This window comes from Hippocampus guttulatus, chromosome 21 (genome assembly GCF_054856545.1).
Source record: "Hippocampus guttulatus isolate MCC_2025c chromosome 21, RoL_Hgut_1.0, whole genome shotgun sequence".
NCBI lineage: Eukaryota > Metazoa > Chordata > Actinopteri > Syngnathiformes > Syngnathidae > Hippocampus > Hippocampus guttulatus.
In genome coordinates, this window is record NC_141281.1 from 8,429,979 (window position 1) to 8,447,808 (window position 17,830).

General features: G+C 46.9%; 1 protein-coding gene across 2 annotated transcripts in view; it reads left to right on the forward strand.

The window, feature by feature from the left end:
- The window catches only part of drosha (drosha ribonuclease III), a 68,202-nt gene that overhangs the window by 39,702 nt on the left and 10,670 nt on the right, over window positions 1-17,830 (forward strand). Inside the window, exons 24-27 of one of the 2 annotated variants that reach the window (XM_086101566.1) lie at window positions 4,634-4,678; window positions 8,645-8,802; window positions 13,180-13,285; window positions 16,256-16,397. In XM_086101566.1, coding sequence (XP_085957692.1) covers window positions 4,634-4,678; window positions 8,645-8,802; window positions 13,180-13,285; window positions 16,256-16,397 — 451 coding nt within the window. Of the gene's footprint in view, window positions 1-4,633; window positions 4,679-8,644; window positions 8,803-13,179; window positions 13,286-14,276; window positions 16,398-17,830 lie in introns of those variants that run through there. The other variant, XM_086101567.1, reaches the window with a different exon arrangement.

A 17,830-nucleotide genomic window follows, 5' to 3' on the forward strand; every position in this document is an offset into this window, starting at 1 on the left:
GGTGGGACTCCACATTTTCTTCTTGTAAAAATATGCCATTGCTCATTTCTGAAAATACCGAATGCGATCCACTCATTTATGTCTCTGTACTGCATGTTACAGTCGAGGTGTATTTTCATTTAATGAGGCATTAGAGGTGTCGAGACAAAAATATGTTCGATCTAATGTGTGTAAAATCCAACCTGAGCGCATCCCCTCAAAAGACCAAACAAAATTCTGCTGTGCGAAAGTTGTACAACTTGAAAGTTAGCGTCGGCGCCCGCCTGTGGATTGAGATGAGCTTGACTTGTAACCCCCCCACGCTGAATCCTCCTGCTGGCCGCCCTGCTGCACAAAGCTGCGAGTAGCAGACAGATGGACGCGGCGAGCAGGCAGGCAAGGCGGCCGGGTGGTGTTGCGGGCGCGGTGGGTTGGCGTGGCCGTTTGTTTTCGGGTGGTGGGGGTGGCGGCGGCGGCGGGGGTACGTGGTTAAGGAGAACCCTTGGGCTGCGTGCAAGATCCATTTCTGTGCTCTGCATCCGAGTGAGCTTCATTACCAAACCAATGAGATGCAATCGAAAAGAGGCAGAGTACACATCTTCCCCCATTACAGTGGAAAATGTCTCCTATTTGTCAATAAGGGGGTCCGTTCACACCTGGCTGAGTGGTCCCGCGCTTCCCTCTTTTGTTTCTAACAACACCGATTCACACGTGGATGCGCCTCCTCACAGCAGCATTCTTCTTCTTCTTCTTCTTCTTGCAACAACAGCAGCATGCTGGTTATGGTTACCCTTGAAAATGTTTTGCGCTGCTTCTCTCCTGACGCCTCTAAACTAGTTAGTTAGTTGTTTAAAAAGTGTGGCGCATGTGTAATTTTGAGAACTAACACATTTGACCCTTTCACTCACTTTCTTAAATTTCCTAATTTAGAGGTTCTCAACTTTTCTGGACCTCTTACGGGGGAGACATTTAACCAAGGACTCACTAATAATCAAAATGTCATTTTTTTGTTGTTGTTAATTTCAACCTAAATTGTCATGACCTGTTTAAAAGAAAGCGACTTGATCAAATTCAGCAATAATCTGTCACTGACATGGCTGCAACTAGAGACGATCTACTTGACAAAAACACAGTCACGGTTGCCAATGTAAAAAAAAAAAAAAAAAAAGATGTGTTGAATTTACTCCGTTTTATTTCATCAAGTGGTTGCCAAAATTAAATAATCTGGTTCCAGATCCATTTTTTTTAGTACTTGTTTTGTCTATCTGGATCCAGATGATTTTATTTTGTGCAACCACTTGATGAAATAAAATTGAATACATTCAGCAAAAAAAAAAAGTGTCTAGCTGAGGCTTGCTAACATGTCAAATTTTGGTTTGCAACACAAAGCAGAAAATCCACTGACGAATCGTAACCCGGCGGGCAAAGTAATTACTCTATTTGATACGACATCATGGATTACAAATTATTTTAGCGGATCTTGGGTCTTTTAGGTCCACTTTTGCCCGGGCTAGCATGAAGGAACGCATCTGTTAGTTGTCATCGCTTCCGCATCGCATCACCTTTTGTTTCCAAACAAAGCAGGCAAACAAAGTTTAGCTCCTCCCGGCGGAGAGGCGAGATGCTAATTGGCTAATGACTGCACAGTGGAGGTTATTAAAGCCTTGGTTGGGGAGAATGACAGCCAAGGCATTGGAGGGCGGCGTGTTCTCTGTCGCTCCAGTCCAACCTGGACTGAGTCGTAATTTTGCAGCGGAGATGTTAATGCCACCGCGCCGTCCTCGGGGAATTCCCTCTGTGGAGGAGCAATCATCATCCTGATGAATTCACTTTGTGCCCACTGGCCAATCTTCGTACTTTCATTAATTCTCTCTCTCTCACGCACACACACGCAGGGAAAGTTTTCTTTGACAACTTTGATGTGCTTAACGACAAGTCCTGGCAATGCCCTGCAGATATCTTCTCTGTTGCACCAAAATCGCTTTTAAAGGCATCTCGGGGAACATTTATGCGACGACCACCTGGTAAGAGAAAAAGTGCTAGTTTGCAGCCATTTTACAAAAAATAAAAAAATTAAAAACGCACACCAAAAAAATAAAAAAACGGGGAAATTTCTTATAAAGGTGGACAAAAAAATGTCTGATTGATCAACTCGGTGAGAGACATTCCAGTCTCGCCGTTCGGCGCGTCAGTTTGTTAATTGCGGGCATACCTTAAACCCTTGTCCAGCGACAAAAGGCTCTTATTTGCAACGCCCGAGCGAGAAGTTCTGCACTCTTTTTGTACTCGGAGTCCTTGCTTTTGTCACGGCAAGGCGAGCGAAGGCATTGGCTCGCGATTGTCATGCCACATTCTTGTTTCCCGCCCACACGGCGCCGCGCGCAACCAAAGACGACAGGCAAACGAGTCCAAATGAGTTTTCACCTTGATCATTCACTGACAAGCAGACTCGATTAGGCGCCCGAGTGTAACTTTTACCTGTGTATTGATCAGCCGGGCTATTTCTTTATCGATCGCTCTGCCGCACTACCCCATTTGATGGATTGATTGGCAGCGTGCGGCGAGAGACCAATTTGTCAGCGAGCATGGAACCTTGTCAGAGATGAGCGCTATTATGTCGCCATCATGGCTAGCCCCCCGGTCCCCACGAGAGCCCGTGGAGAACGTCCAGCGTTGCCCGTTCACGCTCGGCTTGGCATCCGTGTGTGCCGGCTGGTTCTCTCGGTGGGGTTTGTGCGCCACTGATTAAAGACCCCTTTGATTGAAACTCCATCTCGACATGGAGTCCAGACAGGTAGCTTCATCTGGCGTGTAATTCCAGCTCCGATTCAAGTTGTTGAAACACACATGCATGCGCTTGTTTCTTCCATTTAATTTTTTTATTTTTTTTGTAGCGTTGCCGCAGATGATTTGTGCACCCGGTAATTGCAGCAGTCTCGGGGGGGGGGGGGAGAAAATACAAGAACAGAAAACGTTATTTTTAAATCCCCACTCTGCACCGGCTTAGTCATTGTTTGCCTCGTCTTGGCGAACGGCTGTAATTGAAACATTAGCTGTTGGGGTCGGCGCAACCACTTCATTAGGCACACCTACGCAGTCTCATTCCAGGGCTCTTGTCGCTAAGTGCTAATGCTAAGTTGAGTGGCTCCCATTTCGAAGCGGCTAAGATACAGTATGATGCCGATGCGCCTTTAAAAAGATAATAATACTCCGTTGTGATGGAATCGGTTTTTCACAGCATTGGGGAATGTGTATCCTATTAAAAGCAATAGACATAAGTTGATTGATAGACACTAAACAAAAATGTTGTTCTTCACATAGCTCACACATACTGTATACTATCGGTCAAGCGTTTTAGAACTCCTAATGTTTGTATTTTTTATTTTTTCAAAGTGAACTCATTCAGTACCAGCCAATTCTGGAACAAGTCTGAAAAGACGTTTAAAAACGTCCTTGGGATTGAATGAGTTAAGCAGTGACTAGCTTGACAAAAATGGCAAAAACCAAGACTACTGGTGAACTCGAACCCCCATTGAGTTGGTTTGGGATGAATGGGACCAATGAGTGAAAGCAAAGTCACCACACTTTCATGAGGGGAAAAAAAAAACAGAAAGAAAGACCAGCAACATTTGAAAATCTCACCTCGCGTTGTCATGGGCAACAACCCAAGACCCCCCTCCCTCACCCCCCACCAGCGCTCCCATCTAGATCCCCCAGCGGGTGGTCTATTTTAGGTGTCCCCCCACCCCCACCCACCCAACCGGGCTTGAAAATGAGATGCTGAATGCTTTCTTGTCATTTCACTCCTAATCATCCCCGCCCATCCATTGCTGAGGATGATGGCACCAGCGCAAGCACGTGCTGGACTCAGCAATCCACTGATGCTCACCTTCATTTTTTTTTTTTTTTTTAATACATTTGGAACCCTCGGAACATCAACGGAGTCCTTTTTCATGGGGGGCTTTCCCTGATTGCTTCGGATGTTTATACATTTAAATATTTCGTATCAGCAAGCCAATTGTAATATGCCACAACCAAGGCAACACAAAATGACATTTCTAATTGATGATGACTTTATTAAGAGAGAAGGGGGGAAAAAAAAGTCAAGCCCTCTCCTGGCACCATGTGAAGAAGTAATTATCTCCCACCCTTGTTAAATCAGGAGGTAACTATAATTAACTACAGTTTTTGAATTCGGTTCCGTTACACACCCTGGCCTGATTACTGCCTGAATTTCTTTTTTTCAAATCCAGAAATCACCTTAATAATGCCTGTCAGACAAACTGGAGGGAAAAAAATGTCCCAATTGAAAGAAATTACTGAACAAATGAGAACCAAAATGATTGCAATCGATGAGTCTGGAAAAGTTTACGGCGCCTTTTTTCCAAGGCGTCGGGACTCCACGATGACGTGAAACATTTCAGAACGATAAATGGACAGGCAAAATCTGACAGGATTTGACTCTCGATTTGTTTCGCGTCACTGACGACTCACTGAGATTGTCAGGGAACCTGACCTATGATAATTTATCGGTTGAGTTCCGAATTCTTTTGACCATGCAATCCTTTAGGCCGTGGCGCCACCTTTCTCTAATTTGACGTATCAACACTTGTGACCTTCCTTTTTATACAGCTTCCTCTCCTTTTGATTGCAGGACCTGCAGGACGTTTGGCTCCACTACCCGTCACACCCGCTACAGGTACCAGTGCCCTTTGATTGATTGTCGTTCCTTCAATCGACGTTATATGATTTCCAAAAAATATATATATAATAAACAGGCTCTGAGGTTTTGCCGACCCCCGGCTGACATCTCGTACCCTTTGCAAATTTTTCACCCATGTCATCGGTCCCATTCGCCCTAGCCTTTTGCATCTGAAACACTGCACATGTCAAGGGTGTTTGTTTTGAAATTAGGATTGGGGAGAGCAGATCAAAGATGCCGTAACAGGATTACAGTCCCGGATCACCCGGACCCCACAGGGATCGCCGGGCTTCCTCCTCTCTGATGTGCTGCGGAGGAGCGAGCGTTTCTTTGTGTCTGTGCCGAGGCTCGTTTTGCCGCGGCATGTTCTTCCCCTTCATCTCCCCGCGTATGGGCTCCACGCGTTGCATTTTTTTGCATATCCGCGTTTGGCCCAAAATAACGGGCGCTCTTGTTTGTTTTCGTCCCCAAACACGCCACTTGTTTTTCTTTTTTCTCGCTGGATGCAAACAGTTTTGCTACCGAGTTGCGGGCCGTGTGGTCAGGGTGGAACCCCCCCTTCCTCCCCCCAGTGGTGCGACTGGTGCCTCGGCGGCTGTTTTCAGCCTGCGAGCGCAAAGCCTCATTACCGCGACGAACGTGCAGGGCGGAGGTTTCCTCCGGGTGGTCGGTCCTCTGCCATCTGTGGAACAACGGCTGATAAATTATGGCGAAACCTTTGATAGGATGACGCCATCGCGACCTTCCGATAAGGAAAAGCTGTATTCCCTCGCCGGTTCAGTTTTATTGCCGCGGCTTTTATTTACTGCACTTTCTATGAGGGCGTTGCAAGCAGTTTAATTCTCTTCAATTCATTTTCTGTCTGCAGAAAGTGCGAAATATTTCCTCTTTACATCTTCCGCTTGCGACTTTTTTTTACGGAGTGCATCTTCTTTTTCGTTTTTCTTCCCCCCCCCGGCGTCATTTTCAGGTAGCGTCTTCTTTGGTTCATGTGTGCTTCGTTTTCCCCGTCTTGTTTGGTTTAGTGTCTTCCTCGGTTCGTGTCTTCTTCCTCTGTTTGCTGTTTCGGTGCACACCAGAGAATACTGCTCTCAGAGGAGTGAATTAAAACATTAAAACATCAAGTACTCACCGAACATCAGTTTGCAAATCGTTCAAAAAGAACCAGCCGAATCTGCATCCACGTTTTGTCGAGTATTTTTACGAGATTGACTTTGTTGGCGTCTGCTTCCTCTTCAGCTTGCAGTGTGTGGTGCGCTTGTTGCATTTTGTTCCTTCGGATCAAATTAAGCAGTTGAGACTCCCGCAAGTGGACCGCTGGGCCAGTGGTTAGCGTGTTGACCTCACAGTGCAGAGGTACCGGGTTCAATTCCAGAAAAAAAATGGACTCTCCCGGCTTGTCGTGTTGTGAAATGAATTGACGATTTATTGAATAATTAATGAAGGCCTCTCCGTGTTTGCGGGTTGAACCCGTCCGCAGCTGTTGTGAGCGCGATGCGCCTCCCGTCAGGAAGAAAGTCGAGAGAGGCGAGCGAGGCCTCACCTTAATGAGCTTTGAGTGCGCAGCCATGGCGGCTCGCCGCGGTATTTAATTACGCCCGTGCCCATCTTTGGCGTACACGCATACGTTAGCTTAGTATAGCGACGTGCCCTCGCAAGCGCGGCGGGACGCGGCATGCTCGACGCCTTCGTTCACATCATCGCCTGCAAGCGCGGCGGGATAATTAACCGCTGCGCCGCTTACCTGCGCCAGCTTTTCAAAATGTCTCCTTTTGCTTTCGTCGGCGCCGAAGCAGAGTTGGACCTTTTCGACCGTGAATGTGAGCTGGCAACTGTACCGCTTTTCACGAAGTTCCGACGCTATTTTGTCTCCGAGCGAGACAGCGACGGGTTTCATTTTCCTCTAAAATCCCGGGTTTGTAAAAGTTTTCCAATTCTCAATGTGATGCTTCTCGCTTCAATTTCGGTCATTTCATCTCCGATTTAATGTCAATCATACACGGGATTTTACGGTCAACCCTTTCAGTGGAACTGTTGCCGACTGTCAAAACAGGAACATTTTAGCCGCCCAGGACCCAACCTGGGCCACAAATGTTACTTTTGACTTTTTTTATTTTTTTTGCAAAACGTCTCCTTTGCTTTCGCCGGCTTTTTGGACTGTGGATCCTGTTCTGCCTGGATTCCGGCCTGAGTTGAAAGTGAGGCTTTGAAGCTGTTTGAAAAGTGTCTTTTTAAACATTTTTTCCCCCCATAACTGCCGTTCACCCCTCCCCCACCCCTCCGATCCCTTCCTCACCCACCGCGTTTGAAGCCTCGTCGCTGACCATTACCCCGAAGGATAGCTCGCGCCCGTGAGCGCTGAACTCTTCAGATGTCGTTAGTTGTGATGCGTGACATTTAAACGCCTTCCGTTAATTACCGCAAGGGTGGGGGAAAAAAAGTGACGGGAATGAAATGTTTCTTCTGACATGTCGGAAGATGGAGTCGTGACATCATTACCGTCAGGATTCCAATTAAAAAATACGCCGTTTAAAAATACACCTCCCGCTCTCATGGCAAGGAGGCGTCGAGTCGTTTATTTGCAATTTCCACCTGGTAACGCAAAAGACAAAGCCCGAGGATGAGGGAGGCGCCGGGCGATGTTTTCTTGTTGATTGCTGCGCCGCTTTACCGCTAACGGCTAATGAAGCGAGCCAACAAGGTCACCGGAATGTGCCTTATTTTCTCCCAAAAGGATGTCTCGGTCAAGCTCGCGGTTGTAGCACGCTGAGACCAATTAGATGTCTCTCGTAGCCTCATTAAGGGGCCCATAAGGACGGGAACTTGATTAAACAAACACGCATATACATATTTTCTTAGCATATGACTTCTTTTTCTAATGAGCACCGCCGCGAGCCAAAGCAGCTTGCCCCCCCCCCGCCCCCCGTCTTTGCCGGACTCGGCGGGCCCTCGGGCTGACGTTCTAGAACAATCTGCAGTGGCCAACCCCAGCATGCTTTAAAGCCTGATCAAGGCTCGGATCTCCTCGCTAAAGTGTAACGGAGAGCAGCGCCAGTATTAATGGAGTGTTTTGAGTCGCCCGCTCCGGCGAAAGGGAAAAGGGAACTGTTTGACTTTGCGCTTAATGACTACCAGATTCCATCTGCTGCCGATCTTTTGAGTTTGTTTTGAAGCGGAGGGTAAAAAAAAAAACACCCCACAAAAAAACCCACACACACTCTTAGCGGCGCATGTTTGATTTAAGGACACTCGCGGAGGGAATTACTGCACCGAGGAAGTCACTTCTTCTCTGTGTGTTCGCGCTTGGAGGAGTCTCCCAGTTGGCCTCGCTGCTTGTGACTAGACATAAATCTGGTGAATTAACAGTATCGGCGTTATTGATATGACAAATATGAATGCGGTTGTTGATACAGCCGTTGTTGTGTCCATTGCCCCGCCCTTGCTGACCAAAACCTTCTTCGGTAACCACAAACCAGTCTCTTGTATTTGTTTCTGGGGATTTTCACCCGGTGGTCGACTGGTTAGCGCGTCAGCCTCGCAATGCAAAGGTGTGGGGTTCAATTCCGACTCCGGCCTTCCTGTGTGGAGTTTGCATGTTCTTTCCGTGCCTGCGTGGATTTTCTCCGGGTACTCCGGTTTCCTCCCACATTCCAAAAACACGCACGGCAGGTTCAGGGAACGCTCCAAATTTCGCCTTGGTGTGAGTGTGATTGTGGATGCTTGTTCGTCTATGTGTGCCCTGCGATCGGCTGGCAACCGGTTCAGGGTGTCCCCGACCTACTAGCCCGAAGACAGCTGGGATAGGCTCCACGCCCCGTGTGACCCTTGTCAGGATAAGAAAATGGATGGATGGATTTTTACCCATTCCTCCAGTAGTCTTTTGTTCTCGCCACGGACTTGACTGTCATTCTACTTGTGACATTTGACTCGGTGTACTTTGTGTGTGGACATAACGCAAACCAGGTCCAGGAGCCTCTGACGGACCGGCAGCTCATCGAGACGTCGCCCGTCCTGCAGAAGCTGACCAACTTCGAGGAGTCCATCGGCGTGCTGTTCACGCACGTGCGCCTCCTGGCCCGAGCCTTCACGCTGCGGACGGTGGGCTTCAACCACCTCACACTGTAAGTGCAATCGCAAAGCCGTCAAAGTACACCGTCGAGCTATTCAAAGGCAAAGCGGGTGCCAATGAGCCAGTCTCGTGCCCAACCACGATAAGGCCGAGTCCAGTGCAACGCGCACCAATTTCCAAGAGCATATTTTTAAACACAATGTTTATCGAGCATTGTCATCGTTCGCTCGGTGAAAGTGCCTTTGTTGTGTTGCGACAGTAAGCAAAATGCACTTGTACGTTGTGTTTGCCAATGATTGTCTATGATTATTCACTGTTAATTAATGTTTCTCGGCGAGGCTGCGCTGATTTCGGCACCTCCCACCCCCCCACTCACCCCTCCCCACTCCTCGATCAACAAGCTTCATTGTGCGCCAGCTTGTTACCACGAGTGGATTGCGTTGAAACGCTGATAACGAGACAGTTCACGCTTGTTTGTGTCGCGACGGATGCTTAATTCGCCGCGCCGTCCCGACTTTGACAGCTAAAGCAAATTAGCGTTAGCAGCACACCTGAAATCTTATTGGCAGATGGCCGCTCGCCGGTGTAATTGCTTGCTTTTCTTTAACTCGCGACCGCGACGAGACATGCAACACACCTCCAGCGGGATTTACTTTCCGCAAGAACATATTGTTTCTTATTTACGCGATTAATCTGTGTTGCCTAGCTCATGATTTGACTTGGTGATGCATCCTTAAAATTAAATCTCAGATTTGCCTTTCACAAAAATTGGATTGGTTTTCATTGAGAGAAAAACCAAATGATAATCAAATGTGTCCTTTGTTGAGTTTGATTTATCTCTGCTCCTCGCTTTGAATGTTGTTTTTAATTAGCATGAGCGTCCACAAAAATAACAAGTCTGTCTGTTTAAAAAAAAAAATCTCATCCAGGGGAGATAAAAAGTCTACACACCCCCAAATGCCATTTTTTTGTGAGATTAAAAAAAAAAGACCCTTTCCACCATCAAGCTAACCTGCAAAACAAGCAAAATCGTTTCAAGAGGGCAAGTAAATCCAAACAACTGAGAGACAGTCGTTGCGCAAGTGTGCACACCCTCTTATAACTGCGATATGACATTTCACATTTGACCATTGCACATTCAAACTCGCGTTAAATGGAATTCAGCACACTTCTGCCACCGTCTTTAAAAATCAAGTTCAGCTGTTCTCATTGGCTTTGCGTGATATTTATTTGATTTTTTTTTTCAAAGCCAACAGAAAAATAGGGTGAGTCTGTGAATTGTAAACCACACATAGGCAGTGGCTCACTGTGTTTTCTTGATGTTCATTAGCACTACACTGGCCCAAGGTAGCTCGACCTAAATAGAGGACATTTTCTCGAAGCCTGCAAACCTCCCCAAAGAGCAAAGGTTACCGTAAAGTGGGTCGAGCTGCAGTGAAAGCCGAGCAGAAGATGAAGAAGAAGAGGTAGAAGGTGAGATAAGATAGAGAAAGGTCAGACAATCAGGTAGGCAGCAGATGAGGAGACAGGACGCCGTCTGACCTCTGAACCGCTCGCCTGGCGCAGAGGACAAAGTGACCTAAAAAAAAATGGCGAGTGTGGGAGGTGACCCCGTGGAGAGGCGGCCCCTCGACTTCTTAGCTCGGCAGCGTTGCACCAATTTCACCATCTCTCGCGCCGTTGGTCTCCACACAGTGGTGGCGTACTTAGAACGCGGGATTGATCGTGATGGGATCCGGGGCATGGGAGAACTTTTTTCCAAAGGCCTAACTTTCATGCGGACCCCAAAATGCCTTTGGAATGATATATTTTAACGTTTGAGCGGAATCATTTATGACAGAATTCAATCCAATCCAATTCAATCCTGATCCAGCGTCGCGAGCTCACGAACAGAGAGGAGCGAGGTCACCAAAGCACAGTCAGTGTTGACAACTTTGCAACCAACCTAGTTTTCGGAAAATGTTCTTCTGTATCCTGTGGATTTAAACGTTAAAATAGGATTGAGGCAAACTCTGCTGTGGTGCTAATTATTTGCATTGTAGCACAAAGTGACAAGGGGTATGTTTGCATTGGTTGTTAGCTAATTAGCCTCCCGATTTGTTTATTTTGTCATGTTGTTACTTTTTTTTTGGGTGAAGATTTCACGAATAATACTTTGCCTGGGTCGACCGTAAAAAAAACCATTCCAGTGTGCCAATTTGGTTGTTTGTATGCTAGTTAGTTTGTACGATAATTAGTTTGTTCATATACCAGATAGTTTGCTAGACAGCCCTCCGTCTTCTTCTTTTTCTTCTTCTTGTCCTTCTCTCTTCTCCTTCTTCTTTGTCATCTTCTTCTCCTGTTTGCCGCACTTTGGTCCCCGTCTCTCCCCTCCAGCTCGCTGCCGCATTGTGCCAGTGAACAAAGGATGAGTGTTCACGCAGCAAAGCCTTCCTCTCTGACCTCCCTTTTTCCTCGCTTCCAAGGCATCGTCACAACACCCTCCTCCCCACCGCCCCCCTCCTCTACTTGTTCGCCTACACTTCTTCTTGTTGCTTAGGAAATGTGCCGCCGCTTTGAGAAAACCACCACGCCTTCCTCTCCACTCGACTATTAGTCATTTTAGCATGGATGTGACAAAGTTCCATCCTCTGAAGCAGTGTTACCCAAACCACTTCGTTGTACAACTCCCCAAATTTTGTTTTCCTATTGTGCGGAAAAAAAATCACCACCCCCACCCCCCATAACTCTACATACACCTTGATGCGTGTGTGATTTTTGCACCCCTCCCCGAAGAAGAAATGTCACTGTGACGGAATGACAGTTAAATGTAAAACATATCTGTTGATTGAAATTAAAAAAGTCATGATCGAATTTCCTCAGACGTTGCAAATAGGAAGCCCGCATCTTGAGCACACCCCCAGTGCGAGGAGTGACTCAGCGGGGGACTTTGATATGATACAAAAGAAATCATTTGGAGCTGTTTTTTAATTAAAAAAATGTATGTGGCCCTGAGGAAAAATCTATTGTTTTTTAAAAATAATAATGGACTTTATCAGACTTCATGAAAGATGTGGCAAGTAAACGGGAACCCAACTATTTGTTGTCAAATTCAATAAAAAAAAATCTGTGCAATTCAAAAAAAATGTGGAGGTCAGTGAGTGCTACACGTCCTCTTCTGAGGTAAACAGAGGAAAAAACATTTACAGTGGAGTGAGCAAACCAAGAACACGTCAAGCACACTGACTTTGACTCTCACGTTTTTTTTCCTTTTTTTTCCTTTTGTGACACCTCCAATTGTAAAACAAGATTGAGAAAGGACCTTTGACGGCCAAATAATTTATTGACATATCTGCAACTAAGAAACGGCCGTGAGCAACACTGACTCACTGCGTGACTCCATTTGAACATCGCTGGCTGTTTTTCATGCGGCCTTGGCCATTCACTACATGATCGGCGTCATCTTTTCTCACAATTGTGACACATAACTTTGTACAACCATACTCCGTTGACACCCTCCATGCACACAGTTCGGATGCCAGCTGCCTAAACTTGCTGCATGTCGGCGTTTCTCGCTCTCATAATCGAAGTGGCAAGTCAGATTCGCCAGCTAATCCTCATCCGTTGCGCTGATCTGTCATCCAAAGCGATGCAGTGCTGCCATCTACTGGCATCCGTTTGTCATTGCAGTTAGGTTCGCGCTCAAATTTCACAGATGAGCTGGGCGGAGACCCTTTTCCATGCCCACCTGTTGAAAAGTGCCTTTCGTAAATGAAATCGTTGTTTTGCTGACGGTATAGGTTAGGACTTTAGATACATTATTGTTGATCAGAATTGGATAATCATTGCGGCGTCCGTCATGATCTGTCTCGACGCAGTGGTTGTCAATGGTTGAAGTAGCTCACATTGGATATAAAGTCGGAGGTACAAGAAAGCCAACTACAACCTCCGACACGTTTTTCTCTCTCTCTGATGTCAGCCTCCTCTTCCTCCTCCGCATCCTGTTCTCTCAACTTCCAACTCACATGGGCGGATGGACGGCTGCTGTGCTGCTGTCTGCAAGCTACCTTACATCTGCATCATTGTGTTTAATGGGGGGTGCGGGGGGGGGGGGGTCAGTATAGCAGCGGGAGCAGCAAGCTGCACGTCCATCCTGCCTGCTTGTGAAGCGCACTGCCAGACGTCTTCCTTTCCGGAATTGTGAAAAAGCAGAAGGTTTCTTCTCGCGCGCCTGCTGGTTTCATTGACTTTTTTTTTTCTCCCCCCCCCCCCCCCCCCCCCCGATTCCTCTGTGACTTGAATCCAAAGTCAGAAGAAGTTTTTTCCAACCCCACACAAGAAGTCTGCGAGTAGTCGCGGTTTCCCCACAAGGCCACCCGATTAGTTGCATTTGGTTGTTTATGACTATTGGACATTGAAGCCATGTGCCGTCTCCCGTCTCTTGTTCCAGGGGCCACAACCAAAGGATGGAGTTCCTGGGGGATTCCATCATGCAGCTGGTGGCCACCGAGTATCTCTTCATCCACTTCCCCGACCACCACGAGGGACACCTGACAGTAAGAGAGCGGCACCCGTTGGGTGTTTAGATTATTACTTTTTTGTCTGGCTTTTTTGCAGCACGGTCGCTTCCAAAAGGGATCGGCCAGGCCTCGTAGACTCACACAAAGCAATCCTAAGCGCATTTTTTCATTCAGGGTATTCTGGTTGAGTCAGCGACACTCAGCGTGACTCCGCACGTTTATCGGAAGGAAGCGTTTTTGAAAGGTTTTGTGCCTATTTATTGACTGCCGAGGGTCAATAAGCCGCAATGGAGCCAAAGCTCCAAGTGGCTGCCCTTTAAGGGAGATGATGAGAAACACTGTGGGTTTTGCCATATGTTTGCTCACTAGATACGCGCCTGAGATCCAAAAGTCGGTCTGTCGATGCGATGTCTGATTACATCGCATCCCCGGCAGTGTGAAAGGGACACGCGCACGCACGCACGCCCTTCGTGTAGTCCCGCGCGTGAAAACATTTGTTCCTGCACGCGTGCGACAAATTTCTCTGCAGCCGTCAGCCGCTGACTTTTTGGTTGAAATGACGGATGCGTTGAACTTTTCCGTCAGACATTTGCAACAACAGGGAGGGGGGCTTATTCGCTTTGAAATCAGGTGTCACTTGCGCTTTTGTGACACCTTTGCCTCAGACACAAACATGCTTTTTTTTACATCGCAGCTTTTTGTGGTCTTTCCTCTCTTCTCGACTCCTTGTCAGTCTTTTCAGTCCAAAATTGTCAGTCAGGTAAGCATTCTTCCTCGCCGGCATGCGGTGTTTACCTTGGCGTGCCTCGTTAATTGTCGCGGGGACAGAAGCCTCCCGAGGTTTGCAGTCGCGCGTCTTTGTCGGCACTTTTTGCCTGCCGAGGCTGTCAAGTGACTACGAGAGAAAGCGAACCGCCTCGACTTTGCCTGGCACAAAAGCGAGCGATCGCACCTTTTGAAAGGCGCGCGAGGCCATTTTTATGATTTCTTTTTTTCCCCCCCTCCTCCTTTTTCTGGCGAGCATCAGCGTTTCTCTTTTTGCTCTCACGACGACGACGACTATCAGCTGCAGGCTGCGGCGTTTGAAGTGTGCTGAAAGCAGCCAGCAAGAGCCCTGTTGGAAGATGGAAAAAGGCGTGACGTCAGCCTTGTTGAAAGGCTGCATTAAGAGGCCCGATAGCCGCAGCCAAGCCACCCCAATCGAGATAAGCTACATCTGAAATGCATTTCAATAAAAGCGCCTATTCAACTAGTGTGCGTGTGAGTGTACGTGTGCGTGTGAGCGTGCGCGCGAGTCATAGCGAGAGAGCTTCACATCATTTTGCATTCTGTTTGCTCCCCCACCGCCTCCCTCTGTGTATTCATCTTGCAGCTATATTTAACATGTTTGTGTTTTTTTCCTTTTGGGGACGTGGATGTTGTACCTCAGCCGGCGGAACACGACGCCGTCCGCTCTGCCGCGAGTCAAGCATGCAATATTTACCAGAGCGACGCGCAATCTCCCCGAAACATTTACTGGGGAATTACCATTTCTGTCCGTGATGAATTATTTCACGTGGAGCGTTATTCGTCTGTTCCGTTGCGCACGTTTTGCAATCCAGAAGCCGGTTGGTACCAAAAACTGACAGGCGGTTACGCTTCGATCTGCTTTTGTGGGCCAAATCGGCAGAAAATTTCGCAGAATTCAGGCCAAGTTGGTAAACACATGCTTAGAAATTACCCCATTCAAGAAGTTGTAATGTACATTCAGCTATGCCGACACCTCCAAGTCCAACTGATGTGGCTACCATAGAGTGCCTCGTTGTTGGCCGTGAGTGTGCGCAAATCACCCAGAGAAAGACAGACGAGCGAGGAGAGGGGGAGGAAATTCATTTAAAATTTAACAGCCAGCATGCGAACTGAGGCTTCAGGCTGATGTGGCCACTTTAGAGCGCCTCGTTGTTGTTCATGAGTGCACGCACATCAACCAGAGAGAGATGGAAGAGCAAGAGGGACATTTAAGAAAAAAAAATCTGCATACGGACCAGGGCTTTGGGTTGGTGTGGCTGCTTTAGAGCGACACATTGTCTGCTATGAGTGATAGGCGGATTTTGTTTTCCAGCTCAAACATTTAATTATGTGTAGGCATAAGGAAGATGACGTAGCATCCAGTCACCTCAATTTGCCACAGGTGGAGAATTAAGCTTAAGGATGATCTGTGGAAACAGGATGGGATTGTGATGCCACATAGCTGCACTCCAACACCTATTTAACGTATTGAAATATAATCTCCACTCAGGCTCGGCAATCAGAAGAAGCAACAGCACCTTCCTACATGCTCAACATACCGCCGGTAGATGGTTGTATTAGGTTTATGCATGATTCCAACAGTCTAAGTTATTCCACGTAAATAAAACAGCGGCATTTATTTCTTTCTTGGCCCCACGCCTGCGCGGCGTCTGCTGGAAGTGGAGTCGCTCAGTCGTAATTGCCTTGACATTTTACACTACGGCAAATTGGACAGGAGCAACGCTCAAGATTGAAACTGATCAAAGAATCTTGAGATATTTATGTTCCCGCTTCGCTCATCAGGCGATGAGTCTGAGCAGAAAGAGCAGCCGCAGTGGATGTGACAACTGTATCTAAATCATAAACACGACACATATGCGGATGTCATTGGCAAACTGTATCTGAATAGATTCAAGCGTACAGTTGATGTGAATTGGATAGAAGAGTCGAAGACGAATTACCATTTGCATGTCGAGGAACCACTGCCAACTCATAATTTCCTTTAAGAAGGTTCCAGTCGTGATTAGTTCAGTGTCCTCCATGCTCGTTTTGAGTGTTTCATTTTGTGTTTGGCTGTTTATGCTGTTTAATGAACGATGGCGATATACATCATGAAATTGTGGCTTGCAACGCCAAGGGAAAATTGTACGTCGTGTCCCTTTCACGTCAGGATACCACTGTGTTTAGTTTCGCAGTCAACCGCATGTGTTACAACTGTGCGTTTGTGTTTTGTGGTAGCTTCTGCGCAGCTCGCTGGTCAACAACCGCACGCAGGCCAAAGTGGCGGTGGAGCTGGGCATGCAGGACTTCGCCATCACCAACGACAAAACCAAGCGGCCCGTGGCGCTCCGGACCAAGACCCTTGCTGACTTGCTGGAGTGTACGTGCAAACACACGCACACGATCGAAGGCGGTTTTGCAGTCTGAACGTAAACATGAGAGAGACAACATTGAACAACCCTAAAGATGGAAATACAAACAAATATCTCACAGCTGCTAATGTAAGCACTGGATTTGGCAAAAATTGGAATTTACGGTCAAGCTAATCAAACAAATTCTGTATGAATTGGAAAAGAACTGCACAACTTTGCCTTTCGACTCTCCGCTAGGTTGATGCTAACACAACATGCAAAACGTCATAGACGGGCTAGCGAGTAGCATCAGTAGTTGCGGTTTTATCACGCTTGAATAAAGAGAAGCCATCTTGGAAGGCCGCTGTGGTTGCCGTGAAAATTAAAGCTAAAATGTTGCGGCTAATAGATGGCGTGCTCGTGTAGTTGTTGATAGCGGTTGCAATATGTCCCAGAAATTGTCACTCTCTTCAATAACCTATTGATTAGCTGATTGAGTACCAAAAGCGATATGTTCAAATAAGCACAGCTCGACACATTTGGAAGCAATTAAGGAAAAAGAAGAGAAAAAAAAGGATTTCCAAGTGACAACTTTTCTCCATCATTTCTGGAAGGCTTCAACGCGTCTGCATTCAATAGCTTTTAATTAAATAGCTCGTTATTGCTCAATATTTTCCTTTCCAGTCCGCCGTCGCTGGAGTGTGACTCAAAACGATTTGGCTGGCACAATAAACAAGATGGGGCGAGTGATTCACGGACAAACAAGTGCCCAATTTAGGCTGCCGACGAGACGCGTCGTTAAATCTTCATTTTTAACAGCTCGCGTGTGGGACTTACGTCATGTCAACAACGGTCATTAGTCGTGCCGCTTCCCAGTTACAATTGGACAAATGACTGCATGGAAAGAGCAATCGCACAAATGATATGGTTGTCTAAAAATACTTTGTCTTTCTTGTGTTAATTTGATGAGGCGCTCTTATTTTATTCCCTGTCCAAAACAACTTAATGCTTCCCCCACTTTTGGACCGCTTCATCATGCCATGTCATCCCTATACTTAAGTGTTCTTGGGTCCTTGTGAAAGGAACTACTGTATATGAATCTCAGATCAGATTATTTTTACTGAATTATTACTGTTACTATTGATACCTTTTTGGAAAAAAAAATTGCTTTCATATAGTTACTCAGGCCTCCACTGTGAATAGATACATAATTTTTTTAATTTTTATTTCTAGAATCGGTAGTGTAGTGGAGAGCCCCAATGGTCATTATCAAGTGCTTGCAAGCATGCTGAGAATCAATCTCTCTCCTCGGCGAGTGCGGCGAGAGAGAAAGTCAGCCATCAGTGATGCAGGGGAAAGATAAAAACAAAACTCCTCCAATCGCTTGCCTTTCAGATCGCGCCGTCGGGCCGCCGTCATAATTGGCAGCGCGGGAAGGAGGCGAGGGTCATCAAGGGCGAAA